The following is a 25793-nucleotide window of genomic DNA, read 5'->3' as shown; positions in this document are numbered from 1 at the left end:
CTTACAGTCGTTCAGAAATACGCATAGCGATTGGACAGCGGAACGAATCCAGGGGAACCATGACCTTCACCTTCTCCGCCCCATCATAATTTTCAGCAGTCGTACGCCACCCTAGCACCAACCCACGGGTACGGGTAGTTGTGTTGGTAGAAGTTGCGCACCGTGCGGCGATCGCCCAAGCGGGGTATGGTCGCGTACGACGCGCCAAGCTGTAGAAGGCATCCGAGTCAGCGGCTTGTGCGATGGAGCACAGGGGAAACGGTACTCACCACGACCTGGTGCTTCGTGTCATAGAAGTCAGAGGAGTAGCTACAGAGCATGACTCGGTTAGTCAACATGCTGCAGTGGATGCACCGCCGTACATACCCCGGGAAGATGGCCGTGCCCGCGAACCCTTCATGCTTGTCGAAGAGCGTCGACGTCCACTCCCAGACGCCGCCGTTGGAACCCCGGCCGTCGTTCTTCTCGCCGCCGGCCGTCGCGCTACACATAACTCATCAGCTCGGTACGCACAGAAGAGTAAGCAGGGAAACTTACGGCATGGGATGCCAGTTTCTGAAGCCTGTATTCGCGCCCTCCTCGTAGCCGACCTGGTACGTGTCCAAGAACAGCCTGAGCTCCGGCTCCGTCGGGATCCTCCCGCCCTTGCTCGCCGCATACGCCGCGAGATCGTCGTACGCCGTGAGCACCGGCCAGCGCCGCGCAACGTCCATCGGCACGGATCCGTACAGCGTGCGCACCTGTACCTCGCCCTCGGGGCCGAGCACCCAGCTCGGCGGCAGCCCGACGCAGTCCTTGCCCGCGCCCCGCCAGAAGTCGAGAAATTCGCTGTTCGTGATGGGCCGCCAGGAGACGTTGAACTTCCCGACGGCGACGGTGCGCTTCGGGCTCTCGTTGTCCCAGCCGAACTCGTGTCCTTCGACGGCGTTGGTAAAGTCCGGGAGGATGTCGTCGGGCTCTTGGTCGTCGTGGCCCATCGTGAGCGTGCAAGGCCCGAGTGTGGCACAGGGAGTGGCGGGTGCGGGCGTTGCGTCCCATTGAGCGGCGAGGTGCTTCCACGGAGGAATAGCAAAGCCGGGCGGCGGGAGCATTCCATTGCCGGCGCGTTGGATGAGAATATAGAGCAAGGTCTGCGTGAACTAGTCAAAACCAAGCATGAAGACAAGTATGCACGGAAACAAACCTCGACGTGGAACCCGTCATGCTCCAGGACCATCATCAACGTCCTCGCGAGTCTCCTAGTCAGGGTACGCTCGCCCTTCCCGAGCTCCTCGTACAGCCGCATAAGGCGCTCCCTCACCCTGTCGCGGTACGCGAGCACCTCACCGAGCACCGGCCAGTCTTCGTCCTTCTCCGGGACCTCCGAGTGCGAATGGCAGTACTCCGGGTCGTCCACATGCGGGTCGATGCCGCGCTCGAAGATCATCGTGAACCGCACGGGCTCGACGGGGCGCTCCTTCAGGTGCGCGGTCATGAGCAGGTTGAGGAACGTCGGGAGGTGGCCGAGGTAGAACAGCGGCTTGTGCCGCAGGTCGATGGGCTTGCTGTGGAGGAGCGAGGGCGGGATCATCCCGAGGGTGATGAGGTCCCACACGCGCCAGCCGTCTTGGAACTCGGAGAGGGAGGGCATGTTATAGGGGCTGCCTGTGGGGTTGAGAGTCGAGCACGGGGTAAGCGAGAGGCGGGGGAAGGTGACGGCGGGGCGCTCGAGGATATGAAGAACGAGCGAGTCCTCTGTGGTCGAATGTAGGGTCACGACGACTCGAAGGCAGGCAGCCGAGCATATGTTGAGCACGTCCTCATGCGACCGCTGCATAGTCATGCAAAGATATTCAGCAAAACGGCTAGCGATGCGATCCCCGAGATACATACGCGTTCAGTCTGAACATGCAGTTCATCGAATGCCACTGCATCAGCTACAGAGCTCAGAGCTGACGGCTTCGTGCGGTGATACACGACTTCAGCGCCCTCATCGGTCGTCTTCACGCATTCCCATTTTGTGGCATCGAAGAGCGGCTTATCTTCAAGGACATCTGCAGCGTCTTCCAGCAGCGTACGCGCAGGACCGTGGCCTTCCAGGAGGAGCACACGGTCGCCACTCCCTTGTTGAGCCGGCAGGGTCTTCAGGAAAGGTGCGGTGGCCTCATGTGTTAGGAGGAAGTAAGCAGGGGCGGACTCGACAGGTGGGGTAGACGGCGCCGTCGAGGCAGGAGAACGGGAGGAAGACGAAGAGGTGGAACGAGGCATTGCGGCTGGCGGTCCAAGAGGCGATTTGCGACTGAGGCGTCACACTGAGCTGTTCGGAGAGGCAAAGACAAGCTTTTATAGACGGAGTGGGGGAACAAATATGTACATGCAGATGGACCAGTGATCACACGGCGGAACGAAAAGGAATAGGTAAGAAACAAATCAAGGCGGTAACGTACCGAGACATTGTTCTCGTTACGCGCTAATGCCTGCGATAGCATGAACAATGACACATATCGGACACTCCTGATTCCGGCAAGACAGCCGAGCGACAGACACGGCGAATCAGAAGATTGCAGGAGTAGGGTTTACCGCAGACAAGAGTAGCAAAATCATGGGGCCCAAAGAAGACGTAGGCAGAAGTGCGCCCAGACGCTGCAGGCTGACGAGAATTTGGAATACGAAGCTTGAACGACCCCAAAGCTGGCGGACACGACCTGCAACAGGGGAACGAGGCACACGTTGCTCGGCACGCGTGCAAGAGGCTGCCCAGTCCGCGTGAGAAATAAGATCGGAGCTTGAACAGCAGACGCATCCGAGTAGGAACCCAAGGCAGCAGTCCCAGCGACCGACGACGCCGACGACAGAGGGTGCGATACGGTGTGCAGGTGACTCGGAGCAGAAGACCTGCGGCCGCAGCGAGTACTCGAGGCGCGCAGGGAGAGGACGCAAGCGACGAGCGGCGGGGGGGGGGGGCGGTGATAAGGCGGGTGTAGACGCAGACACAGGGGGTTCCTCAACGTGCAACATGGGCATCCGAGTGGGGCCGAGCGAAGGTATTGCGTATAGAGAACGGCGGGGACAGACTACTGCCTACAACGACCGGAAGTTTAACGGTGGCCATGGCAAGCCGTTTGCAGTTGATGTCTGTGAATACTCCCACAGCAGTACATACGCTGACTGTATCGTGGACGATCGGGTCAGAGTAACATCCGAGTACGCACCACAGTAGGTCTTTCCTCCCCACCAGCAACCTTCCGTCCGGGAGAAGGCACTGTCAACTATGACAGTTGACCGCACAGCTCCCTTCGTCTCGGGCGAGTCTTCGCCGTTCGGTCTAGACGTCGCAGAGTAGACTCTGGATGTCTCCAAGAAATACCCTCGAGCTGCATAGAATTCGATTGCTCTGCATATCATTTGACTTTCGGTACGGCCGCATACGCTCAAAGGCATCACGTGCTTGACTGAGGAGACCATCAGAAGGCAGCAATGGGGCAGCGGGGGCGGCCAGAACGACGAGCCAGACATCGAGGACAACATGGGCGAGGACAACGTACGAGACAGGGGAGATGGGGGCAGGAAGAAAGGAGGAAGACGCGTCCGTCCGCGTTGCAAACTCAGACGATGGCGAACGATGGCGCAATCGCGCCCTACGGTCACGTGCACCGTGTAAACGCGGTCTCTCGCGTCTCGTCGTCGTCGTCGTTCGCGTGCTGCTCATCGTTCGGCACGATACTCACGCGTTACAAGATTACGGAAGCTTCATTTTTGACAGGACAGACGGATAATACATCACAGCAACCGTACATATAACCACCGTTTTTTGACTCCTATGCCACGCCCCGCACGTCGCATGCCAGGTGGGCGAGTACGCGCACTTCCCCATTAGCAAACGCCACCACCCGAGATAGTCCGAGTGCAGAGAGGTCCACAATCCTACACCATCGAGTTCCGCCTCTGTCTTCGCTTCTCCGACTTCTCGGACACCGCGTCGTCACTCTCTGCGCCCGCGTCCCTCCGGTGCATCACGAAGCCCGCGCTACGGCTGCTCTCGAGCGCGCCCACGAGCGCGAAGCCCTTCTGCGCTATCTCCGCGGTTGTCATCTGGCCCGCAGAAGAGTCGAGCGCGAAAGCGCCGCTGTTGGCGAAGCGGAGCCCGCTCATCGGCGGGAGCTCAACGGTAGCCTCGTCGTACTTGCGTAGATACACGCGACTGTTCAGATTCGTAAGGAGTGTATTCGAGTACCTTGAGCACGGTTATCCAAGACTATGTCAACTGAGCATTCGATGGATGCTTACATCTTCGTGAGGATCAGAGCGGGAGCCTGGTAAACCAGCGTCTCATGCAACTGCGAGCAATCAGTCAAACCGTCATCTTCCGAAGAAGCAGCAGTCTGCTCACCGGTTTGACATTTGCTGTGATGAGGACAAGAATCGATAAACTAGCTACGAGGGACCTGTCGGTTCGACCGCTTACATGCGAAGAACCGGGGAGACTCACCAGTGAGGGTGCCGGTCTCAAACACCAGTCGGATCATCCGGTTGATAATAGCATCTGTAGATGCGATCCCAGTTTTGTTCCTCAGGAGCTACGCCGTCGTCAACACGGGGGCAGGTGAAGAGTGCACGGACGGACGTACGAGGTAGGTCATGCACACGGCAATGAGCACGTCGACCACGACAGCCCCCGCAAGCCAGAGCTAGACATCATCAATATGCCTGAGAGGTACAGAATTGCATGAGACGCACGATCGAGACGGTTAGCAGCTGGCCATGAAGCGCGGAAGCGATGCCTTCAGCTTTCTCCTGCACCCAATACGTCAGTGCCCGCCGTATAACGTCTCAGTGGGGACGCCTGGCCTTCGCTCCGGTGATCATACACGCAATCATCTGCAACAAAGCGAGCTATCCAGAACCCGACGTCAATATTATCTACATACTCGATATTCTTGACACTAAAGAACATACCGCAACGATGAACACAGCCATTGACCCGCCTAGTACGCGCGACCTCGAGAGCTTGAAGATCCTCCACGCGAAATAAGTCTGCACGACGGCCGAGATAAGCCCGCACATGATCGTCGCGGAGAACCAGGTGTTGTGGAACTCGAGCACCGAGAGCACGTTCCCGTAGTCGTATACGTAGATTTGCATTGCAGCCGCGGTGATGACCCCAGTCTGCACCCATTCGTAGGTGAGCACGCCGAGCACTGGATCCGGGGTTGTCAGTGCCGTGGTGGAAATGGAGCGAGGGGAGGCGTACCAAGTGATTTGAGGGAGAGTCGGTCGGTCTTGAAATTATCGTGATATGCATCTGCGCGGAAGGAGTGGGTCAGCGCAAAACACACGTAGTGACTTCTACTCACAACATTGCACGGTCAGTACACCCAGCAGACCCCAGTTGAAGAACACTCCAAGAAGCTGTTGCACGTATCTTCAGCTCCCTTCAGTGCCCCGTTAAGGGCGTGTCTCACCTGTGGTCCGGCACTGCAAAGCGACCATGCCAGTCAGAAAATATAAAGACCTCATTATCAAAGCTGAAGACATACAGCAGTGGCACAGACGTCGGAAGCGCAAGGGGGACTGCCGTAGACGAGGACATGGTTTCTCCGTTTCCGAAGACTAGGGATTCAACGAAGAATAAGCACACTGCTCGAGTACGAAGAGGTCACTGTCTGTCTGATAACTCCCCACAGCACAGCAAGCCTGGAAAGACAAGCGCAAATGCGGGGCGGGGTAGGGCACGCCAGTCTATGTATGTATGGGCGACACTGCCTTAATACATGCCACAAAGTTCCATCCCAGCGCGGCCATCGACACAGGATCGGATCTCGAGTGAGTATGTTCCCGGCGGGCCAATCGTGGAGGGAGCCGTTCAGCACGGACGCACGATGTTCGATCACGGAAAAGTTGATTATCTGCTAAAGTACTGGCTATATTTACCGCGCCTACATAGGTCGACATCAGCCCATATCAACGGCACACTGAGTCAAAGTCCTTACCGGGCCTTGGATTTGGCGCTTTGCAGGGAACGGAGTGTACTTGAGTGCAAATTCCGTGCAATCTCAGGAGAATGGAAACATTGGCTTGAGATGACATGATGGGGAACAATACTCGGCGGTCGATGATACGAGACGATGAGAAGTCTTGGGTAAGTGGTCTGCTGTATCAGCATGAAGCTAAGTTACGTCGCGTTAATTGATGGAAGAGACCTAGATACCGCGGGCGCACCAGCATTTTCGGAGTCACGAAACCCCTTTTTGCCCGCGATGAGAGGCAATTTCCAAGAACACATCGCTCCCATTCATCTCCCCTGAACATCGACTGCGTTGTGCAATGCCCGAGCGCGTCCGAACGGTGTCCGAATAGGTTCGAGGGTCTGCCTGAGTGTATCGTAACACGGAGAAGACGATTAGCAGTGAGCGGGGTGGCAGGGGCAGGAAAGGCCTGAGGCCTAAGCAATGTTGGCAAGGATGTTGTGCGGTTGGGTGCTCGAGCGGTTATGCTGCGAGTGGGGTGAAGCCGGCGGAACATGCGATTGCGTCAAATCTTACCGTTATCGCTGTCGTTGTAAACATCAAGCCTTGCCAGACATCGAAACCTAAGGCGGTGATGATCGCCGATGTGAACGATATAAATACAAGACAGGAGGCGAGAGGATGCGAGACACTTTCATATATCTTACACGAGGGCATAGACAATACCCGGGGGCAGCAAGGCTGTGCTCAATGGTTTGGATTCTCCACGAGAAGATCACCTCCGTACCCTGCACAAGATGTGAGAAGCGAGCCAGACCACAGCACAGCCTACACTCACCAGCCGCGCTCTCTTCTCGTGACTGCTGATAGCTTTCTTCCAGCTCGAGCATGATGCGGTCTTGCGTCGCAGCTACGTCGGCGGCGGTGCTACATTGACAGTATTGCTCCAGATACACCCTGAAAAGTTGGCTTCTACGTGAGATCGAACAGCGCCTTAGGACGCATGACGCACTCATTGATTTTCCAAAAGGCCTCGCCCCAGCCAAACTTGCTCAGAAGGTGATCGGCGTACTCCTTGAATCCGGTCAGGTAGAAGGCGGCTGCTATTGCTTCGACGCAGTTGAGTCTCCAAGGCTTCCCATAGTTGACAGGATTCGCCGCGACGAGGTACGGCACTGCGCCAGAAGACCGTCAGAACAGAGTAAACGCGGGGAGAGCAAACCGACTTACATAGCCGTTCGTGCGGACTCGCAATCTTGCCGAACGGGACATCGTCCAGTCGAGCCCAAGAGCACTCCACTACGGCGATGCCATGTTGGAGAACGATGTCGCGGTCTGCTGGGCTGACTACTTGTGTCCCTCTAGGGCTAATTGAGGTTCCATCGGGGGTCAGCACAAGTCGACGATCCATATACGAGGCTACTCACGACACCACAATCCCCCTAAACCGTTGTCCGACTTTCAGCTCTTTGATGAGGCCTAACCTCGCCAGTCGTTTGCCGGAACATCGCCGGGGGTCACAGTGGTCAAAGTCCTGCGCCTCAGACTCAGCGCACATGTGTGTTGCACTTCATACATACGCACCCACATGGCCACGGGTACATCGATGCTGACCTCTGACACACCATGAGCAAAGTAGTAAAGCAGGTGAAGGCTGAGTCTGCTCACCAGGCCCGCTGTCTTCCTCTTCCCCGGATTCGTCGGTAGGGCCATCCGCTTCGCCTTCCTCCTCCTCGTCGACCGCGCTATCTGGCCTGCGATCATCAGCATCTTGCACCTGTCGTCGTGGGTGTCCGCCGCGTCCTCCTCTGCTTGAATGCGCCGAACCGCGGCCGCGCTTTGCGCCTCTGTGTGGGCGGGAGGCGGGGCCGCTGCCTCTAGCCATGACGGGTATGCGTGAGAATTTCGCGTACCTCGCGCGCGCGCTCAGCGCGAGCGGGCACGGGCGGCTCGACGCTCGTCTTGCCACCGTACCTCGACCATGTTCCCGACGCTCGTTAGGCTCTCCAAGGCCTCCCGGAGGACGCTCACACCCAAGCGCGGAAACAAGGACTTCTACAAGGGTGCGTTTCTTTGCGGTCAGTCTCGGGTAGTAGCTCACTTGGTGGCTAGGCACTCGGCAGGCATTTGTCCCAGGCATCCGTACAGGCGCACCGGGAAAGCATGTCATTGGCGGCAAGGCGAAGTACCGTCTGATTGACGAGAAGGTCCGAGTGTTTATTGCGCCCTCGATTGAGACCATCCAAAACACCCAGGTGCGTTGACCGCCTCCTGTGACCTCTGTTATATGCTGAAGAAACAACACTAGCTGCGGCCATACGTTAGCGTCAATGTCAGGCTGACGAAGGAACAGCGACAAGAGGGTTCCGCGCCTTTATGATTCAGTCATAGCGCGGATCCTAGTTCCAGTGTGAAAGCAACGAGGATACGCCAGCCTCTACGCGCGACCCTTACCTACCGACTACGACGTCAGTTCAACTCACCGTTCAGATGCCTTCCTGGCTTGGGAGGTGCAGTGGGACGCTTTCCTCGTCGAGTCATGCATATTTGTCTAGTTAAATCTGTTCTACACTGCTCCCTAGACGTACATCATCGCCCCATACTATCTACACTCACCAACGGCTTCTTGAGACCACCGATCCTTGAGACAGTGCATCCATGCAACCTGACTGGTACCTAACAGCTATTTTCAGTACGTTGGACAGTAGCAAACGCGAGCGACATACAATGACTAAGCACTCCACCCTTCGAGATGTTGGAGAAAGCGGCACTTGCGCCATCGCCCCGCTCTTCCTCCCCACTGCACTGTACAGGACAACGCGGCCCTCGCAAATGGCATGCAGATGTATGATACGGCCTGCGCGACGCGATCCCGTGCGCCCTAGATGCGAGCCTGAGAAATCTCGCAAAACGCGTCTATGGCTCCTTCCGACCTTGCTTGCGGCGGGTGTCGGGACTCATCGATGCATCTGCGGTTTCTGAGGCAGCGAGCTGCGATGTAAGTTCAATTGTGAGAGTATTTACGGTATGGGCTGTACATAAGTTAGTTGGATCTGGTAGGCTGTCTACCACCACGAGAAAACGTGATCGCGACCCATTCTCATTGTACCGCACACAGTTGGAACAAAACAGACTCAAGCGAGCATATGTAGAGGTGTGGAGGAGCGGTGCGTTGGCGTGAGCGCCGCTCTTTCCAACTTCTCGAAGAGCGGGGCGCTTGGTCATCGTATGTCGCGCGCGTTTGCGACTGTCCAACGTTCTGAAAATAGCTGAAACACAGCAAAGAGGCATGATGAATAAGTGTTTGTGTGAAGGACCAGTGTACCTATTTCTACCTTCTCCTGGCCGACGCCGGTCACGTTCGGGGTCCGTCACTGTAAGATCGCGCGAGCCGCGAGACGTAACTCGCCGTCAGTAACCTTGGATGGTACTGTACTAAAATCATGTCTACCTTGACATACAGCTAGTAGTTAGCTCACAGCCCTGTGCATGTGCAGTACGAGACCCTCTGCAATATCGAGAAATCGACACAGCTTGTAGCCTGCACGTGACATGAGGTCAAACATCGCTCCAGACTCAGTCACCTCGGAACATTGGTAACTTACACTCTGCCCTCCTCCACCCTCACCTCTTAGTTTCTGCAGATATCCTAGTCTTTGGAACACTTGTTGGATACTATCTGGCAAGGCGGTGAACTCACGACTGCTGGAGTGTTCTGTGTCTGCGAAGTGACTTAGTGCGCCGCGAAACAGTTGCCGGAACCGCGATATGCCTCCTCGGCTGAACAAACGCCAACTGCGCGAACAAGAGGAGCTGGCTGCCCTTGAGGTTCCAAAAGAAAGAGACGACGCGTCGGAGGCGGAAGAGAGCGAAGCCGAGGTACCACAATCCACGAAGACTATGGGCGGTGGTTTTGCGGCGGTAAGGCCCCAGTCACTTGAAACTCCAGCCAAACGCTGACATCTACAAAGCTCATGAATACAGCGGACTCGGAGACGGAGAGTGATGCGCCTTCGGCCCCTCGGGCTACCAAATCGAAGAAGGCTCGTGAGCCATCTTAGTCCAGTGTGACTACACCCCGTTTCTGACCCTTAGCTTGTAGAAGAAGAAGAAAAAGAAGCCTGCTAGCACTGAATCCCCAGCTGCCCCCACACCGCCTCCCGAGGTGGCCGAAGTGAAAGCACACAATGAAGCCAGCCCTTCGCCTTCTCCGAGTATCTCCAAGAAGGAACGCAAGGCGGCGAAGAAACTGAAGGCGAAGGAGCAGAAGGACGACCGCGACGACGTCGACAAGGCGCTCGCGGAGCTATCGATCAAGTACCCGGACCTGCAGCAGGTCGTGGCATCGACCAGTGCCTCACCTGCAGCCCGCAACACGTCCGCCGCTCTTGCATCCCTGCTCTCCGTGTCCCTCCAGAACCTCGACGCTGAGGCGGAACTCCGCAAGTTCTTCGGCGCGAAAGTCATCTCTGCCGCCAAATCCGCAGAGTCGGGGCCGTCCAAGCGGGCGGCGGCTGCGGCGGCAAGACTCAAGTCGCAGGCGAAGGCGACACTCGCGCGCCCCAAGGGCAATTGGTGGTCCGCGACCTACAGGCAAGGGTTGTCCTCGCGACTATACACCCCGGAGGACGAAGAGCAGATGCGCGGACGGCACGCGTGGTCGCCACTGCTCGGTGAGAAAGTGTGGACAGTGGAGTACAGTAAGAAGTACCGCTCAGTCACCCTTGCTTTCATGCAGACAGTCATGTCGGGAGGTATGTGTGTGTCATATGGAGCATTGCTCTTCACTGATGTGTTGCAGACCCTGTGGGCTTCAACCAGATCCTGGGTCAGATGCCATATCATGGCGACACGCTCCTGCAAATGTCCGAGGTGTATTTCCACAGGGAAGAGCATAGTACAGCTGCAGACATGATCGACAGAGCGCTCTTCGGCTACGAACGGGCCTTCCTGGGCACTTCGTTCAACTTCACGGCAGGCGTGCACCGTCTGGACTTTGACCACGTGGAGAATCGACCATTCTTCCTGGCCGTGCATCGACAAATAAGGTACGTATACATCGCTATCCCGCATGCCTCCCGACTCAGACAAGCTTCATCCGCAGCGATCTACAACGCCGAGGCTGCGTGCGTACCTCATTTGAGTTTGCACGATTGCTCTATTCGCTGGACCCTTGGTCGGATCCTCACGGCGCGCTCTTGCACTTGGACTACCTCGCTCACAAAGCAAGTATGGGCCAGTGGCTGCTCGATGTCTGGGACTTCTTCTCGCAGGTCGGCGACGATGATGGTTTCCGCAACCGTCTGCGCCCGACCGTACTGCCGGGATGGGCGTACTCCAGGGCGCTCGCTCTATACTCTGACGAGGAGGCGAAAGGTCTGGTATGCAGATCCTCATATCCTCAGGTGGAATAGGTCTGAGACATAGATATCCACAGGACCATGCTGCAAGTACCTCCGCGCTTGAAGAAGCAATCCTATCGTTCCCAACAATAGTCCCCCTGCTCGCCGACAAGGCAGACATCTCCCTTCCGGCGTCGGTCAGGGGGCATTCTGCATTCCGGGTCTATCCGGATTCTAGCTCGCTGCCGACGCCGTCTGCAGGGATTCTCCATCTGCTGTCTCATCTCTACGCACAACGTTCGTCAATACTCTGGAAGACACCCGAGAGAGCATCTTGGTTCGCCCAGACGGTCAGCGCGAGCGTGACATCGCTACCGCCGTCATACGACACCACCTCGCCCGCATACCTCGGCTTTGTCGCGCTCTTCAGCAGACCAGAGATTGCGCACGGGGTCTACCGGCACGCGATAGTTAACGAATCGTCCTGCCGGCGGCTGTTCGGATTCATCCCGCGTGAAGTGACAAACGCGAAGAACCTCGCGTGCGACCCGCTGCCGCCGCCAACGCGCGTGAACGAGTACGACGCAGAGTTCTTCCGCGGCGCGGAGGATGCGATGAACATTCAGCGCCGCAGCCGCAAGGCGAACGAGCGGCTCCTCCAGCAGCTCATCCCCGACCCCGTCTTCCGTAGGCAGATGGAGGACTTTTGGGCCGCGCACCCCGCGTTTCAGCGCCAGTTCCCCGGGGGCTTCGTTCACTTTGCGCAGATCCTCCAGCAGATTGACCCTGAGGCGGTGGAGGATCTGATGATACAGGTGGCTGACCAGGCGGGCCAGGGCGCGGGGGATGCGATGCCGGGAGGGTTCGTGCCCATGGCCGAAATGTTTGGGGAGGCAGGTGTACCTGGTGTTGAGCCTGCTGGCGCTGATGATGCAGTGGACGAAGAGGATGAGGACGATGAGGACGATGATGAGGAAGAGGAGGTAGCGGTGAGTTACTTTCACAGTACACCATATCATTGGCTGAACGAATCACCGCAGCCCTTACCAGTGCGGATGCTGCGCAATCTCGTGAACCGGTTCTGGGGGGGTGGCACAGTGGAGGAAGAGTCTTCTGACGAGGATGAGGGAGAGGGAGCACACCTACCGGCGGAAGACGGTGTCGACTGAAGAATCAGACATATCGACAGCACGGGACGAGATTGTACGTCTAGGGAGTGGTGTAGAACAGATGTACATTGGACAGACAGGCATACTAGTGTAGTTTTCCCCAGCGCCGCCTACGCCACGCAATTATCTGAGCTGGTGAGCAGAAACAGCATCACGTTCAATACTTCGAAGCCTCGGTACCTTCAGTTCTTACTGACCCTCTCTGCTACACTTTGCAATTGTGCTCCGGGGTACGCACTGAACTATGGGTACATTATGGGTACTGGGTAGGCATGCTATATCTGTAATGTAAACCCAACACGCTCAACCAAGGATTCGGACTGTTTCCTGCCTCGCCCATTCTCCTACGACACTCTTCTCAGTCTTGATAGCATTGCACACCACTAGCCGGTGCGTCAAGGCATCCCAGTCTGCGCGCTTGATATCCTGTGTCATGCACGTTCTCCATAATTTTTCCACGCAATCGCTCCACGCCAGGACAGAGTCATGAGGATCATGGTCGAATAGCTCGCGTGAACTATAGGGAGGTAACGAGAGGCGGCCCTGATCCCGGGATAGCGGTTGGCTTGAAGGGACGTGTATACACTCTTCCATTTTCTCGAGCCATGCCAAAGATGGCGCGAGAAGGTGACCGAGTTCCAGTGCAGGTGTGCCGGGTAGGAGCGCAACCCGGAGGAGTACGTCCGTAAGATATGGGAAGACTGATACAGTGCACGCTACAGACGGACAACATTAGCGAGGTTCACATGACGCGGAGTCGAGAGAAGACTTACAAGGGCTGATCAGGATGCTAAGGACGCATCTACCTAAGATCAAGCGCCATTCACCACTTGTCGCAGCTTCTATTTTGGAGGGGTCCACGACAGATACGATATTGGCCAAAATCTTGGTCCATGCTAGTGGGTCGTCCTGTATCATGCTCCTCATTTGCATCTCGATCCACGGCAACAGCGCGGACTTGAGGACGAGCGAGGTCGTAGCGCGGGCATTGCAGGTGATGTTTGCCAGCACCTCCAGGATCCCGCGTCTCAATGCACGATCCCGCTCTTCGCTCTGAAACAAGCTCGCTAGCAGATCCCATGTGTGCCGCCTCTGCATGATCCTCCACTCGTCGGACCCGACCATCGCATCGCTCAGGAACCGGACGATCCAGCCTCGTTCCTTCTTCCATTGTTCCGAGGAGCTGTAGAGCATGCCAAACAGCATGGGCACGTCAGTTGTGTCTAGCTTGGGCCGCTGCATCAGGAAACGTGCTGAGAGAGGATAGATGAAATTGGACGGATAGAAGACGGCGCGGAGAGCGTGTCCAAGGATCAGGGAAGTAAAAGAGGGTAAGCGCGGGACGGTGTCTTTGGGGGCTTCGGACAGAGCATCTTTGAGTAGGTTCAGGATATATAGCACGTGAGGCTGCTCCTGCATATCGACATCCTTAACAAAAGCGTCAGCTACGAGCGAAGAGTGAACCACTAGAGGATGACACACCTGAAGAGTTTTGTGCAATGCTGCCAACTGAGCCAGTGCAACGTTTCGTAGCTGCTCATCCTTCGCGGAAACGGCCCGAATCAGGAGGCTGACGACATTTGTCCTGAACAACTGTATCCAGCTGAGAGCCGATGATGGAGGACTTGACGACAGAGCCTGCGACAAGAGCAAGAAAAGGAGGACCGGGTCGTATATCGCGTCGACTGCTACTTTCCCGTCATCCACGTCCTCCAACATCCGGCGACATTGCGGGAAGTCAAGACACGTTTTGAGGACCCGGCTCGGATCCAGGCTCAATACGGCATCCAACGCACTGGAAGACGATCCAGCGGGCGACGAGGACCAGCGACTGAGAAGAGTCGAGCAGGAAGTTTTGCGAACGGACTCGAAGAGGCGGAAAATGGCTAGTATATTCCTGTCAGACGCCGAGAGTGTTCCGGTGTACAGCCGGAGCAAAGGCTCGATGTGCGTCGACTGGCATGTATTTGCAGGGTGTAGCCGGAAGAGAACAAGCAGCAGTTCTGCGGTTGCATCTCGGACGAGAGCGTCTTGACCACAGGACGCGTAAAGCTGAGGGTGCTGCACGATGCTCTGCAGGAACTTGTTGATCGAAAAGGGCTATACCAATTGTGAGTCGAACACCGTATGCGATCGCGGAGTCTCATGCTTACCTTCAATGATGGGGTAGCCTGGACCAGAACCTGCGCGAAGTGGATGGCGGAGACGTTACCGAGACATTGCTGCGCCACGGCTGTGAGAACAGGTTCGACCAAATGGCTCTTTGGTGGCACGGCCGACGCAATGGTGCCTGCAACATAGCTCAGCCTATGAGTATCGATCTAAGAGCGCGCATACCTAGATCTGTTAATGCCTCAATTTCCGCCGAAGTGATGGCTTCCCCACTGGCGAGCAGCCGCACTGCCCACGGAAGTGCTTTGGCCGTCAGCTCTTCGGCAACCTCGGTAACCTCAGTCTTCACCTCTTGGCACAGGACTGCTAGCACTCGGAGGAGATAGAAAGACACTGCATCCGAGTTCATTTTCTCGCATTCCCGTTGGAGTGTTGCTATCAGCTGCCCGCGTATGGACCCCAAGTGCTCGGTCATCGCACATGCCGTCTTGAGGTACAACGCGCCCAGTCGTCCGGTGTCTTCAGTGTGCTTGCCGCGAGCGAGACCACGCACAACTTTGCGATAGTGCTGGACGAGGTGGGTGATATCGTGTTCGGTAGAGGTCACGAGGAATCCACAGTCGACCAGGGCGAATAAGACACGAGCAAGATGGTGTGTTGTGCACACGGCGGTGACGTCGTCGTTCAGCCACTCTAGCACGGCGCTACGGGCGGAGGGCTGCCGATACACGAGGCTGACAACGATATCTGCGGTGGCGTCTGACCAGTGTTGAGACTTGAGGACCTCTTCAATGGACACGAAGGATTCAGGGCGGACGATGCACCTCGACCATCGCCTATTTGATTCAGATATCACACCGTGCAGATCCATAGCATCCATATCGGGAACCAGGCCGTCGTAGCAGAGCGGCAGTTGGTCATGGAGCAAGGTCCCAAGAATCCGTTCTAACTGCAGTGATTGCGGCAGGATCGAGTGTAGGGAAGCAATGGTCGACGCTTTCGGTTGGACGGTAGACATGTTGCTGGCGAGGGCGCCAAGGGCCTCTTCAATGATGGCGGCTCGTTCGGTGGCCATGGAAGCATTGCTGGCGAATAGGTCCAGCAGAGCCAGGAGATCACTCGGGTCTGCATACGGAATCCACAACCGTGTAGTTTCCATCTATGACCAAATGAGATGTCGTTGAGATTTGGATAATTTGTAGAGGCATACCTCGTCATCGCTCAAGCTCTTCGCACTTGCCCTGAGAGCCCACAAGCGACTGAATCCGGCTAGCGCACCCGTAGAGGAGGGTGTACACCCCAACAGAGACGACAGTCCTACGATTCAACGTCAGTAGCGCAATTGACATATAGACGGCTATAGAACGCACCTTCACGCAGCATGACCGACAACGGCTGTTCACAAAGTTGCCTCACGGATACCATATCGAAGACGCGTCCAAGCAACTGCTTGTACTCGTCAGAGTGCAGCTTGCCTTTAGCATGTTTCGCGACCTGCGCCAACAACAACAGTGCATCCTTGGATCCGGGCTCTTCCTCCGCGGCCAGACTCGCACGAAGCCTATGGTTCACCAGAACTACCCCTCTGGTGACATCCAGGAGCGTGGAAAGCTTCGAGACTAGAGATGTAGCTAAGACCTCGCGAACGGCGGGGTCCTTCAAGTGCGAGGCTCTACAATGAGTGAAGAGCACATCGAATGATGACCTGCGCGCCGCTGTCAGTGTGAGTTGGCTGACGAGAAGACGACACGTACTGGTCTTGCAGTTCTGTAAAGTGGTTGGTAACGTCAAGGCATTCCCAGACGCAATGCTGTTTTGGCCTGAGGTACTCAAATAGCGCACGGAGGGCAGGTTTGTAGAGTTTCTCGACCGCAGAGCTTAGTCTAGTCACTTGGGATGCAGTAAGCGAACGCTGTACGAAGCGGAACCAGTCGATCAGCTCGAATGCTGCAACCCTTTGTTCCGCCTCTGAATCCACTGCATAGCCGGGGTATGTTATGAGTAATGAACGCACAGCTAGAGACGAGCAGTGACTCACGAGCGGGCTGTGACTCTGCCTTTGCTAGGTGTACTTCGATCGCTGGATTTCTCTTGGTGTTTGACTCTGCCTCTGAGAAATTGGCCTGCGAGATTAGCGACTCTAGGTGCTCTGCCTCCCACCGACAAGCCACCGTCATCGAAGGATACTCTGCGAACTCCAACAACGGCCAAACGTCTCTGCGCAGCCGCTCAACGTATCTAGCCAGGTAGCCGAGCTGGCACGTCTTGCCCATCAGCCGACACACCAGCTTCCGCACGAACGTCACGACCGCCAGTGCGTCTGACGGAGAGATGTGCTCTCCCTTCAGCTTGGCGGCGAACTGCTCCGCGATTGTTATGAGTAGTGGGCTAGGGAGGCTCTCGTCGTCCATGCGATAGCCTGTCCCGTCCATATCGACGTCCTCGGTATCATATTCGCGACAGAGCGTTTGCAGTCCCTCGAGGTAGCGATAGGGCCCCTTCCCGCATAGTTGAGCGCAGTCATCCAAGAACGTGATTACCGCTTCTCTCTCGTCAGTGAGCGGTGCCCCGTCTGGGGCTTGCGCGCCGGGTGCGCGGACTGTGGCCGGGAGGGACCTCAGCCAGAGCACGAGCTCGTCAGGCTCGTGCTGAAAGAGAAGGCTGCTAGAGAGGGACTGCCGGAGGACTGCTGCGGTCGCGGAGCGGATGGCGGGGCTCCCGGTGACGGCGTACATCTTGAGGAGGACGTAGAGGTTGCTGTGAGATCCGCCTGAAACAATGTTAGAACAAGACTATTACTAAGAGATGTTGGATAGACACTAACCAGCCTTGCCCGACCAATTGAATTGATCGCTTTCGCTGAGCAGCCTCAGTACGTGGAGCTGCCGGAGGACGTCGAGACCGTCCGTCCGCGATGACGAGTTTGCTGTCGGACGATCGACGACGTTCTGCAAGCTCAATAAGAGCTTGCCGACGTCAAAGCGTGCCTCTGCGACGAGCGCAGGCATACATCGATGGTACAACCACAGCAACCTCTGGGCGCTCTCTGCGAGGAGCGCTCCTCGAACAGGGTTCACCAAATGCGTCGTCTGTTCCATAGACACATCGCCTGCCGCATCTACACCAGTTCCCGTGCGCACACTTGCTCCTTCAGCGGACTTCTGCGCAAACCCCAGCACGACTTGGAAGTCCGGCACGCGCCTCCGCACCTCCCTCTCGACCTCCGCGCGCCTCCGCGCCCACTGCCCGTCCGCGTCCTCCTCGAGCGCGAGTTCGACCTCTCGGAACGCGCGCACGACTGCGTCGTACTTGATCAGGCACTTGGCAAGCGCGAGCGCGCTGCAGTGGCGCACGAGCGCGGAGGGTACTTGCAGTCCGCGGGAGAGGTGCGCCTTCATGTTGACTGCGGGCAGGATGTTCTCGGTGATGGTCAAGAGAGGCGGGGGTACGGGGTTATATTGTGGCGTGGGGGATGTGTTGGAAGAGGAGGGGCCGGAGGAAGGGAGGAGGTGGAAGGAGGAGGTGGGGACTGGTAGGGAGATAACTTGCCCGAAGAAAGCGATGTTGGCAATCCATTTAGAGGAGAGTCGCGGCTCGAGAGTGAGCGCTGCTGCGGCCCAATAGCTGCAGTGAGTGAGCTCCTGGGGCATTGCATAGAAATTCATGGACGGACATACCCTGCGACGAGCTCGGGGCAGGCAGCGATGACCTTGAGAGCGAGTTCCTGCTGGCGCGGATCATCGTTGACTTTCAAGGTCTTCAGGACGTTGGCAAGGATTTTGTTGTTGATCTTGCTGAACTTCTTCAACCTAGTGCCCTCCCCCTCGTCTTCAGCGTTGAGGCCTACGCCGTCGTCGGAGCTGTTGTCACGTGGGTACCATCCCCTGTCCTTGAAGCAAATGCCAACTCCAGGACGCGTGCATATAGCAAGCAAGAAATGATGCACGACGTCTGCAGGGACGTGGTCGGGGACGCCGTCCTCCGCGGAGTCACGTTCGTAGACTCTGATTGACTAGATGACGCCGTGAGAGCACGCTCACTTTCTATGAGAGGCAACCGCATACCTGGGCGAGCACTGTTTCATTGAAGACGTGCACCTTCAGTGTCCTCTTAACCTTCAAGTCAGACCATATCCCGGTCCAGCAAACCTCCAGTACTCGACGGATGACGGAGTACGGGTCCTGCCACAGTCCTCGAAAGAGGGAAGAGAATATGTCCCGGCGCTGTTCCAGGAAGGCGGACTTCACCGAGGCTTGAGCTTCGGTGTCCACGAAGGACAGAAGGATGAGCACGAAGAGCGTGCGAATGTCTAATATCGCAAACCTGTAAGTGCGGCCTTACTTCATGGAGGATAACTGCTACGTACCCGGCCTTACCAAGATGTCGAAGCCTTCCTCCGCACGCCCTTTCCGCCGCATTTGAAGGAGTTTGGGCAATGACTGCGGATCAAGTTGAGGAATATCCCGCCTCCGCGAATGAGGACATACACACCTTCGCCTCCCATGCGAAGACATCAAAGAGCGACTTGCGTTCGCGCCCATTTGCAAAGCTTGACAATGCATGAAATAACTTGAGCGTGACCAGTATCAACTCGTTATGGGAGCCGCCTAGGTAGGTGTTCAGCCGGTGTGCCCATTGTGGGAGAAACAGATTATTGATGATCGGTTGTGCGAGCGTATGATACAGGTAATGTGGAGATAGTAGTGTGATGAGCGCGGACAAGACACCGACGAGAGGTGCTAGGACCGCCGTTTGTCTCTGAACAACCGTGACAGGATTCTCAGCCACCGCATGAGCACGAATGGACGAAGACGTACTGGAGATGTGGCTTCCCATATAGTGAGCAGATCCCCTGCACCCCCGTGACTCTCCAACCATGTCTTGACTAGCAGCAGGCGGTCGTCACTGACACTGAGAGGCGGCTCGTCATGCTTGATGGTTAACTGGTTTCGCAGAGCGGTAAGGCCTAGAGTAGGAGATAAGAGTGGTGAGTACACAAAATCCACTACAAGACAACCTGACACACCTTCCGCTATTGCGTGTTCATCTGCGGCACTGAGAGCGCGTTTGATGTCTGCTGCACTCGTGAACTTATAGCTCGCTCTGCTCGACGTTTCTTTGCGCTGAGTCTGGCGGGCGGGCATGAGGTATGACTCAGTCTTTATGCCACTTTGTAGAGCAAGTCCCTCCTCAGTTTGAATATGTGGACAGCGAGCCGTGCGCCAGTACTAGTGAGCCTGAGGGAGCAGCAGTCTGTAACAGTCTTTCGCAGCCACCGGTCTCGTACTCAAAAATGAGGTCGCGTCCTCGATCGCTAGATTCTCGATCTCAGATGCAAGATTCAGACCTCGGCGTTACCCGATCGAGATGAGGATGCTAGCGGCGAGCGCTCAACGACGGCGTACTAGTAACTTAGATAGTGTTGACAACGAACGAGGAACGTTGAACACAAAATGTGACAACAGCTTAGCACTCTTTCTATATAATGTTTTCACTATGAAAGTTGCTTATGGTACGCTGCAGGCGTCTGATTGACGGCTTCAGTATTCTGTCCACAGATGCCACGGCCGCGCCTTCAAATTGGACGCCGATGCGATACTCAGCGACCGCTGCATGCCACTCAAATGCCACTCGATGCTTCTTTACTTGGAGGAGGCGGTCAGGTAATCATCACACTAACTGTACATACAACCACTCGGCGATTTACAGTCAACTTCGAAACATGCACCCCAGGACAGCACAACCATCCCTCCCAGATGTTTACACTTCTGCCTTCTCCGGACGCACAACTGCGGTCACCTTGAGAGGCATCTGTGACCCTAGCTCCGGCTTTCCCCTGATCATTGGGATCATCAGTCCTCCGGGGACACGCTGGATGTCCGGCTTGTCGTCGGGGATGGCAACCTCGAAGTTCTCGAGAAGCTCAACGACGATCGCTTGCAGCTCAATGACCCTGATGTAGGTGAGTGTCCACTTCCGGTTTGGAGTGCATGACTGAGACGTACGTGAAGCGCCATCTATGACGAAGGGGTTAACATGCGAAAAGCGGAAAGCCAAGAAGACCGGATGCTCACCCGATGCAGGCCTTGACGCCGCCGCCTGGGAAGATGTCAGTCGGCTCATAGCGTCATGGCATGTGGGGTTAGTAGTACTTACTGAATGTCAACCTTGACGCAAGCATCACATCAGGATACATCAACGGTCAAAGTATGAGTACGTACAAGTTCCCGTATACACCGACGTTGATATGTTTCTCTCTGTTTGTGTCCATCCAGCGGTACGGGTTCCACACTTGTGCATCTGCGCCCCAGACCTCTGGCAGGCTTTGAAGGGCGTGATGATTATCCGTAGTTGCACAGCTCCCAACCAAGACATACGCAGACTCACCGATTGTAGCCGCAAAGCGAGAGGTTAATTGACGTACCCTTCGAGACCGGTATTTCGGAGATGACATTGCCTTTTTCGTCCCGTATTGGCCTCGAGAGCGGGATGGCATCGTCTCTCTCCGCACTACGTACCATCATGTACACGATTGGGTGCAGACGTAACGCTTCCTATCGACCATACATAGATCAGGGGTGTTCTGAAGCGTACGCTCAAAGAGACCCCCACCTTCAGGCCTGCGATGACGAAGGTCATTGAGTCCAAGTCTGCGACGGTGAAGTCGTCGTCTCCGCGTTCCGAGACCTTCGCGCGTACAGCGGCAATTTCCTGACGCATCTTTTCCTGGTAGTCTTGATCCTTCGCGAGCTCCCACGTCATCCAGGTGAGCATCGAGGCGGTGGTCTCATGGCCTGATGAAGTCCTTGATATCAGTCTGCGACTGACCGGGAGGAGGATGTGACACACCTGCAAGGAAGAACGTCGCCATCTGAGAGATCATTTCCTTGTCCTTCATGCGTGTCTTCGGGTTCTCGGAATGGTTCGCCTTGACTGATCGTCCACTTCATTTCAGTCCCGCTTCCGGGGCATCAACGGACGAACTCACCGAGAATGCTCATGATGTCCCTGAGATTCTCATCCTTCCTATCCAAACACGTCTGTGTCTTCTCCTTAATTAGCCTGTTTGAGATCTTATTAACGACACTCAAGGTCCGTCGGAATCGGCGGGCCTCTCGAGTTGGGAGGTAGCCAGTGAGCCGGATGAGGCGTTCGGGGATGTATGGCCAAAGAGAGCGGAAGACGAGGGTCGCGCCAGAAGGATACATCACGGAATCACGGCTAGTTAAATATGAGCGGCGCGAAACGCGGACAGTGGCATAAATAGGACGTTGCTACACGCACAACATGTTCTTGTACGCGTCGACGACTTCATTGTCCTCCTCTTCCAGCGCACCGCAACGGAAGTCATACGCAGCTGCATGAACACAGGGTAGTTGTCAATCATTGATTCTAATACGCAGAGCAACCGCCTCGACTGGACTGACACACACCTTCGCCAATGACATCGAGTGTCGTCCGCGTGAACCACGAGTTTACGTTCAGCACGTGGTCAGCGGGGGCAGAGGCAGTTCGTAGAGAGTCCTTCCATTTGATCGTAAGCTGCAATTGAGTCAGTTTCGTTGGTAGCGGGAACGGTAAGCCCATAGCATACCCTGCGCGCCGAGCGTCGAAAGAGTGGAAGGAAGGAGCGGAGTTGAGCGGCGCTAAACGCTGGGTTCATGATCTTGCGTACACGCGCATGGTCGTCTCCTAGTCGTCCAGAGATCCGGCCCTCTAGGCTCAGTCGTCATTTCAAGTACATGATCATGGCGACCGCACCTTCAACATAGAGAATACCGTCCCCGGTGATCTGTCGGGCAATGTGTCGTCCAACAACTGTCCGTGAGTAATGATACCCTGATGTTTGGAGTACATATTGGATCGCTTTAGGATCGACAAGCCACAGAGTGTCCTTCTGTGATCATCAAATCATACGTGAGCAAACTCTGATAGCTGACTGAACAGGAGAGCCAAGACGTACATTGAAACACTCCTTCATGCGCCATGCAGAGCCGTACTCTTGCATGTACTGAAAGTGAAGATCACCAACGTCCTTCTCGCGAGAGGTCATTATCATATGACCTAGTGGGGTTGTGATCAATGCATCGAGCTAGCGAGAAAGTATGAACAAGTAAACTTGCCATAGAGCCAGCTAGGCGACGGTGGTCCTCGAATATGCCTGAACGGTGAACGCTTGAACAGCTTGGGGAGCAGAGCCAGTGCGACTGCGATAGCGGCTACGCATAGTACGAGCACGATCTCCATGGATTCCACGCAATACGAGATCGACAGATCACTGTCAGGTCGACGTGCCAGTGAGCATAATCATCCCGGTCATTCATAGCGGATATCATTCACCTTGGTTCGGGGAGTGAGTATGACTGATGGGAAGGCTGAGAGCTCCTTGCCTCGAGCCTGGCTATATATACAAATTCCTGTAGCGGCGCAAGCGCCGTCCCCGACTCCATGTGGGTGCCTGAACCGTAATATGAATGAACATCGATTGAGCAGTGAGGGTGGTGTAGATAAGATGATACAATAATCTACATAGATTTCAAACTCCGCTTTTAGTGGTACAACATAGACCTAAAGCGGAACATAAGTATCAGCATCACTACTGTATACTAATGCTGTCTCCTTCTGGGTCAGATACACCTGTGTGTTCCAGCAGTACAGTTGGTTGATCATCTGCATGTTTAGAGTTGTCATGCATAAAAGCCTCTGCAGGATGTTCTGTAAAACCTGCTGTTTCTTCTTGGAAGATTTCATCACTTTTTTGGTGAATGTCTTGGATGAATTGAGCATCAACACCAGGAAGAACACCATCATCTGGAAATTGATCTATGTTACTCTGATCCAACAGGATCTGCTCATATAATCTGTTATGGTGCTTCAACCAAAGAAGAAAATGCCATATTTTGGCTTTTCGCACTCTGAATGTATTGCCCAGGTCACTGGCTTTGATTTTATGAGGTCCAATAGATACAACTGAGAGATACCCAGTGATGTCTGCAGGAGTTCTAGGAAGCACTGTTGTTGTTGATATGACATTCATATCACGTGTTATGGTGTTTCCATGAAAAATCTTTGGCTGTCCAGGTTCTGAAAATCCATACAAACAGGTTACATGGGCAGTGATATGATAAATAGCACATGCCATCTCTTCAACCCATGTAAGGTCACAAAATTCAGTAGGAAGATGACCTCTATATAGATTATTTGCCAGTGCATATCTGGGCATAGCTGGTTTCTTTAGGGAATTGTAGCAGTCTGAACATAGTGCTATTCTGTGATTGATAGGATCACTGCATAGCAGCCCTTTTTTATCCAACATGAAGCCATCAAATTCATGTCCATACAAGAACTCATTGGAATTTTGTTGTACAATGCATTTCTGAATAATCCATGGGTCATGTACCTGCAAAACAGACATGTTATGCACTATGTTGGGGATTTGATTCATATCATAGATCTTTGTTTTCAATCTATGGGCACTGCTAGAGCACACAGAGCAGATGAGAGGAGAATGCCATTGTGTTGCTTTCCAATAATTGTATGCACATTGTAGCTCAGTCTCAGTGCTAGGTATGGTAAGCCAATTCATTTCTTCACTGAGGTATGATTGCTTTAGTTGTATGCTCTTGTCTTGTCTTTTCAACCTTCTATAGTCTCTTTGATACTGAACTTGCCACTGTTTCCTTATTTCTGGGAGTGTGTTATGGAATATTGCATTTATCACAGCATCACCATAGTATGCAATCAAGATACTTTCAACAATATTGCATGGATTTGGCACATTAGATAACATGTTGCCACTGTATGTCACAGCTGTGAAGTATTGTTGGTACACTTCAGCAATACTCAAGTCACTGATATATTGCTTAATGGCCAATATCTTGGAAACCAGTATTTGCATTGCTCTTGTTTTGCTCTTCATGTGGTCAGTCTGAAATATGGTGTAACAATGATCTAAAATGTCCTTGTCTAAACATTTCAGTTGGCTGAGAATATGAGGGTCTATATCAGGAACTGTACTTGAATGAGCAACATCATGTGCTATACTGGAAAGCATAGGAGATTGGCATAGACATTTCAGAATCTTGCAGCCATATAATTGTATATAGTAATGCTTCAAAATTATATATCTACAGTGGAATGGTGAACTGAGCAGCAGAGAGCAGTTGCATGTTTGGCACAGGAGAACATCTGACATATTTGCCAATAACACTTTAGATGAGTTGAAATGCTGCAGTAGTTGCTTAGCCAAAGATGCTTTGGATTGCCTGATACCTTGTGTCTGATCAACACATGTACAAACAGCAGCCCATAATTCAGCTCTGGTAAGGGATTGTAATTGCTGCAGGTAATAATCATCAGTATAATAGAACCATGAAGGATTGCTATTCATGATGCCTTGGACTGTGTCATTAGGGACACTTGCAATTGTATGTGGTATGCTGTCTGATGATGAGACTGGTATATAGTCTGCAGAATCATCTGGTAAAACTGGTAGTGGGCCTGAGACACTGTCTGGTAAAACTAGTATTGAGCCCAAGGCCCTGTCTGGTAGTTGGGAAGTAGGGGCAATACTAGTTAGTTGTTGTGACATGGAAATGGCAGCTGCTTCAGGGGGTAAGACAAGATGTGTTGAAGTGAATGTCTCGATCATAGTGGCAGGAGGCATGTTATATATGCTCGGAAAAAACCGGAGGAAGATCCGGCCGCACGAGCGGAACACAGAGCCAGGCAGAGCCTCGGTCAGACGCGAGCGCACGGCTTGCATGTGGACAGTTTCCCTATGCGGTATCGCGCGTACCGTATATGGACGAAAATGTCCCACGGCGACACGGCATCCCCGGCGCAATATCGTTTCTACTTGACAGAGCCCTCCCTCCCTTCGGGAGGAGTCGGGGATATGCTGTCACGGGCATACTCGCGTACACAACGCAGAAGCGGGGGAGCGCATATCCCCGGCTGCGCGCAAGAGTTCGAGGCCCACGATTGGAAGCACGGAAATTGGCGGAGAACTGAAGGTCCCAGACCATGCATCAGCAGGCCCTCGTAATTTCGGGCATGGCTCCCGTCTACAGTCGGTGCCAATCTTCATACCAGGGGAGCACGAGACCGAGGAGCATGAGAACAGCAAGGGTGTGGGAAGTCGAGCCGCCTGCCGGCGAGTGCTCTTTTGTATGGAAATAATCGCTATCGATCACAATCCAGCAGACTGTATTCCTTTCAGCAGG

The 25793-nt window shown here is 54.7% G+C and overlaps 9 protein-coding genes across 9 annotated transcripts; 2 read left to right on the top strand and 7 right to left on the bottom strand.

Moving 5' to 3' along the window:
• Nucleotides 1–92: 92 nt before the first annotated feature.
• Nucleotides 93–1816, bottom strand: C8Q71DRAFT_696534 (C-type lectin protein; the record flags this gene model as incomplete). The annotated part of the gene is made up of 5 exons (XM_047919922.1): nt 93–209; nt 270–309; nt 367–483; nt 538–1130; nt 1184–1816. The coding sequence occupies 5 exons, from the start codon at nt 1814–1816 to the stop codon at nt 93–95; spliced, it is 1500 nt and encodes a 499-aa protein (XP_047784342.1).
• Nucleotides 1817–2492: 676 nt separating this feature from the next.
• On the bottom strand, nt 2493–3192 carry C8Q71DRAFT_3067 (uncharacterized protein). The gene is made up of 2 exons (XM_047917698.1): nt 3192; nt 2493–3114 (listed from the first exon to the last, which is right to left on the bottom strand). The coding sequence occupies exon 2, from the start codon at nt 3001–3003 to the stop codon at nt 2533–2535; it is 471 nt and encodes a 156-aa protein (XP_047784341.1). The 5' UTR covers nt 3004–3114; nt 3192; the 3' UTR covers nt 2493–2532.
• A 711-nt stretch (nt 3193–3903) lies between these two features.
• On the bottom strand, nt 3904–5773 carry C8Q71DRAFT_864104 (uncharacterized protein; the record flags this gene model as incomplete). Its single annotated transcript, XM_047928259.1, has 11 exons — nt 5517–5773; nt 5442–5454; nt 5334–5388; nt 5231–5281; nt 4936–5177; nt 4717–4773; nt 4608–4667; nt 4469–4556; nt 4370–4383; nt 4267–4316; nt 3904–4213 (listed from the first exon to the last, which is right to left on the bottom strand). The coding sequence occupies exons 1-11, from the start codon at nt 5567–5569 to the stop codon at nt 3904–3906; spliced, it is 993 nt and encodes a 330-aa protein (XP_047784340.1). The 5' UTR covers nt 5570–5773.
• A 555-nt stretch (nt 5774–6328) lies between these two features.
• On the bottom strand, nt 6329–7852 carry C8Q71DRAFT_728820 (uncharacterized protein). Its single transcript, XM_047921993.1, has 6 exons — nt 7614–7852; nt 7373–7561; nt 7176–7312; nt 6958–7120; nt 6784–6902; nt 6329–6733 (listed from the first exon to the last, which is right to left on the bottom strand). Exons 2-6 carry the CDS (start codon nt 7501–7503, stop codon nt 6693–6695), a joined length of 591 nt encoding a protein of 196 aa, XP_047784339.1. The 5' UTR covers nt 7504–7561; nt 7614–7852; the 3' UTR covers nt 6329–6692.
• On the top strand, nt 7836–8693 carry C8Q71DRAFT_728817 (uncharacterized protein). The gene is made up of 3 exons (XM_047921992.1): nt 7836–8008; nt 8058–8200; nt 8254–8693. Exons 1-3 carry the CDS (start codon nt 7927–7929, stop codon nt 8323–8325), a joined length of 297 nt encoding a protein of 98 aa, XP_047784338.1. The 5' UTR covers nt 7836–7926; the 3' UTR covers nt 8326–8693.
• A 1020-nt stretch (nt 8694–9713) lies between these two features.
• On the top strand, nt 9714–12456 carry C8Q71DRAFT_864089 (transcriptional repressor TCF25-domain-containing protein; the record flags this gene model as incomplete). The annotated part of the gene is made up of 7 exons (XM_047928258.1): nt 9714–9866; nt 9930–9992; nt 10048–10699; nt 10747–10993; nt 11050–11326; nt 11383–12276; nt 12328–12456. 7 exons carry the CDS (start codon nt 9714–9716, stop codon nt 12454–12456), a joined length of 2415 nt encoding a protein of 804 aa, XP_047784337.1.
• A 151-nt stretch (nt 12457–12607) lies between these two features.
• On the bottom strand, nt 12608–19838 carry C8Q71DRAFT_2856 (ribosome 60S biogenesis N-terminal-domain-containing protein). Its single transcript, XM_047917535.1, has 16 exons — nt 19595–19838; nt 19386–19534; nt 19060–19326; nt 18935–19007; nt 18633–18877; nt 18246–18580; nt 17393–18192; nt 16607–17338; nt 16323–16545; nt 15939–16273; nt 15779–15885; nt 14794–15727; nt 14610–14746; nt 13939–14556; nt 13230–13884; nt 12608–13172 (listed from the first exon to the last, which is right to left on the bottom strand). Exons 1-16 carry the CDS (start codon nt 19710–19712, stop codon nt 12760–12762), a joined length of 6141 nt encoding a protein of 2046 aa, XP_047784336.1. The 5' UTR covers nt 19713–19838; the 3' UTR covers nt 12608–12759.
• A 235-nt stretch (nt 19839–20073) lies between these two features.
• C8Q71DRAFT_728809 (PAH-inducible cytochrome P450 monooxygenase PC-PAH 1) lies at nt 20074–23062 on the bottom strand. The gene is made up of 16 exons (XM_047921991.1): nt 22909–23062; nt 22692–22846; nt 22532–22632; nt 22330–22465; nt 22163–22260; nt 22002–22110; nt 21853–21925; nt 21557–21789; nt 21418–21501; nt 21181–21362; nt 20956–21122; nt 20790–20891; nt 20725–20735; nt 20643–20667; nt 20574–20585; nt 20074–20521 (listed from the first exon to the last, which is right to left on the bottom strand). Exons 1-16 carry the CDS (start codon nt 23016–23018, stop codon nt 20329–20331), a joined length of 1791 nt encoding a protein of 596 aa, XP_047784335.1. The 5' UTR covers nt 23019–23062; the 3' UTR covers nt 20074–20328.
• Nucleotides 23063–23164: 102 nt separating this feature from the next.
• On the bottom strand, nt 23165–23983 carry C8Q71DRAFT_697528 (uncharacterized protein; the record flags this gene model as incomplete). The annotated part of the gene is made up of 1 exon (XM_047919973.1): nt 23165–23983. The coding sequence occupies one exon, from the start codon at nt 23981–23983 to the stop codon at nt 23165–23167; it is 819 nt and encodes a 272-aa protein (XP_047784334.1).
• Nucleotides 23984–25793: the final 1810 nt, after the last annotated feature.

The sequence above is a fragment of the Rhodofomes roseus genome (genome assembly GCF_022264815.1).
Source record: "Rhodofomes roseus strain CIRM-BRFM 1785 chromosome Unknown C8Q71scaffold_1, whole genome shotgun sequence".
Taxonomy (NCBI): domain Eukaryota; kingdom Fungi; phylum Basidiomycota; class Agaricomycetes; order Polyporales; family Fomitopsidaceae; genus Rhodofomes; species Rhodofomes roseus.
Note: the sequence above shows the minus strand (reverse complement) of the source record. Positions and strands in the feature narration are given on the sequence as shown.

Bases quoted from the DNA above. Each gene is read 5' to 3' on its own strand.
- C8Q71DRAFT_728809 (XM_047921991.1), bottom strand. From the start codon at position 23,018: ATGGAGTCGGGGACGGCGCTTGCGCCGCTACAGGAATTTGTATATATA. The intron at 22,466-22,531 runs GTACGTCTTGGC...TGATGATCACAG, and splicing joins GCATGAAGGAGTGTTTCAAT to AAGGACACTCTGTGGCTTGT. The intron at 21,502-21,556 runs GTGAGTTCGTCC...GTGGACGATCAG, and splicing joins GGACATCATGAGCATTCTCG to TCAAGGCGAACCATTCCGAG.
- C8Q71DRAFT_3067 (XM_047917698.1), bottom strand. From the start codon at position 3,003: ATGCCCATGTTGCACGTTGAGGAACCCCCTGTGTCTGCGTCTACACCC.
- C8Q71DRAFT_728820 (XM_047921993.1), bottom strand. From the start codon at position 7,503: ATGTGCGCTGAGTCTGAGGCGCAGGACTTTGACCACTGTGACCCCCGG. The intron at 7,313-7,372 runs GTGAGTAGCCTC...AACCTCAATTAG, and splicing joins TTTAGGGGGATTGTGGTGTC to CCCTAGAGGGACACAAGTAG. The intron at 7,121-7,175 runs GTAAGTCGGTTT...CTTCTGGCGCAG, and splicing joins GAGTCCGCACGAACGGCTAT to TGCCGTACCTCGTCGCGGCG.
- C8Q71DRAFT_728817 (XM_047921992.1), top strand. From the start codon at position 7,927: ATGTTCCCGACGCTCGTTAGGCTCTCCAAGGCCTCCCGGAGGACGCTC. The intron at 8,009-8,057 runs GTGCGTTTCTTT...CTTGGTGGCTAG, and splicing joins AAACAAGGACTTCTACAAGG to GCACTCGGCAGGCATTTGTC. The intron at 8,201-8,253 runs GTGCGTTGACCG...AAACAACACTAG, and splicing joins AGACCATCCAAAACACCCAG to CTGCGGCCATACGTTAGCGT.
- C8Q71DRAFT_2856 (XM_047917535.1), bottom strand. From the start codon at position 19,712: ATGCCCGCCCGCCAGACTCAGCGCAAAGAAACGTCGAGCAGAGCGAGC. The intron at 19,327-19,385 runs GTACGTCTTCGT...ACGGTTGTTCAG, and splicing joins TATGGGAAGCCACATCTCCA to AGACAAACGGCGGTCCTAGC. The intron at 14,557-14,609 runs GTAAGCATGAGA...CAATTGGTATAG, and splicing joins AGGCTACCCCATCATTGAAG to CCCTTTTCGATCAACAAGTT.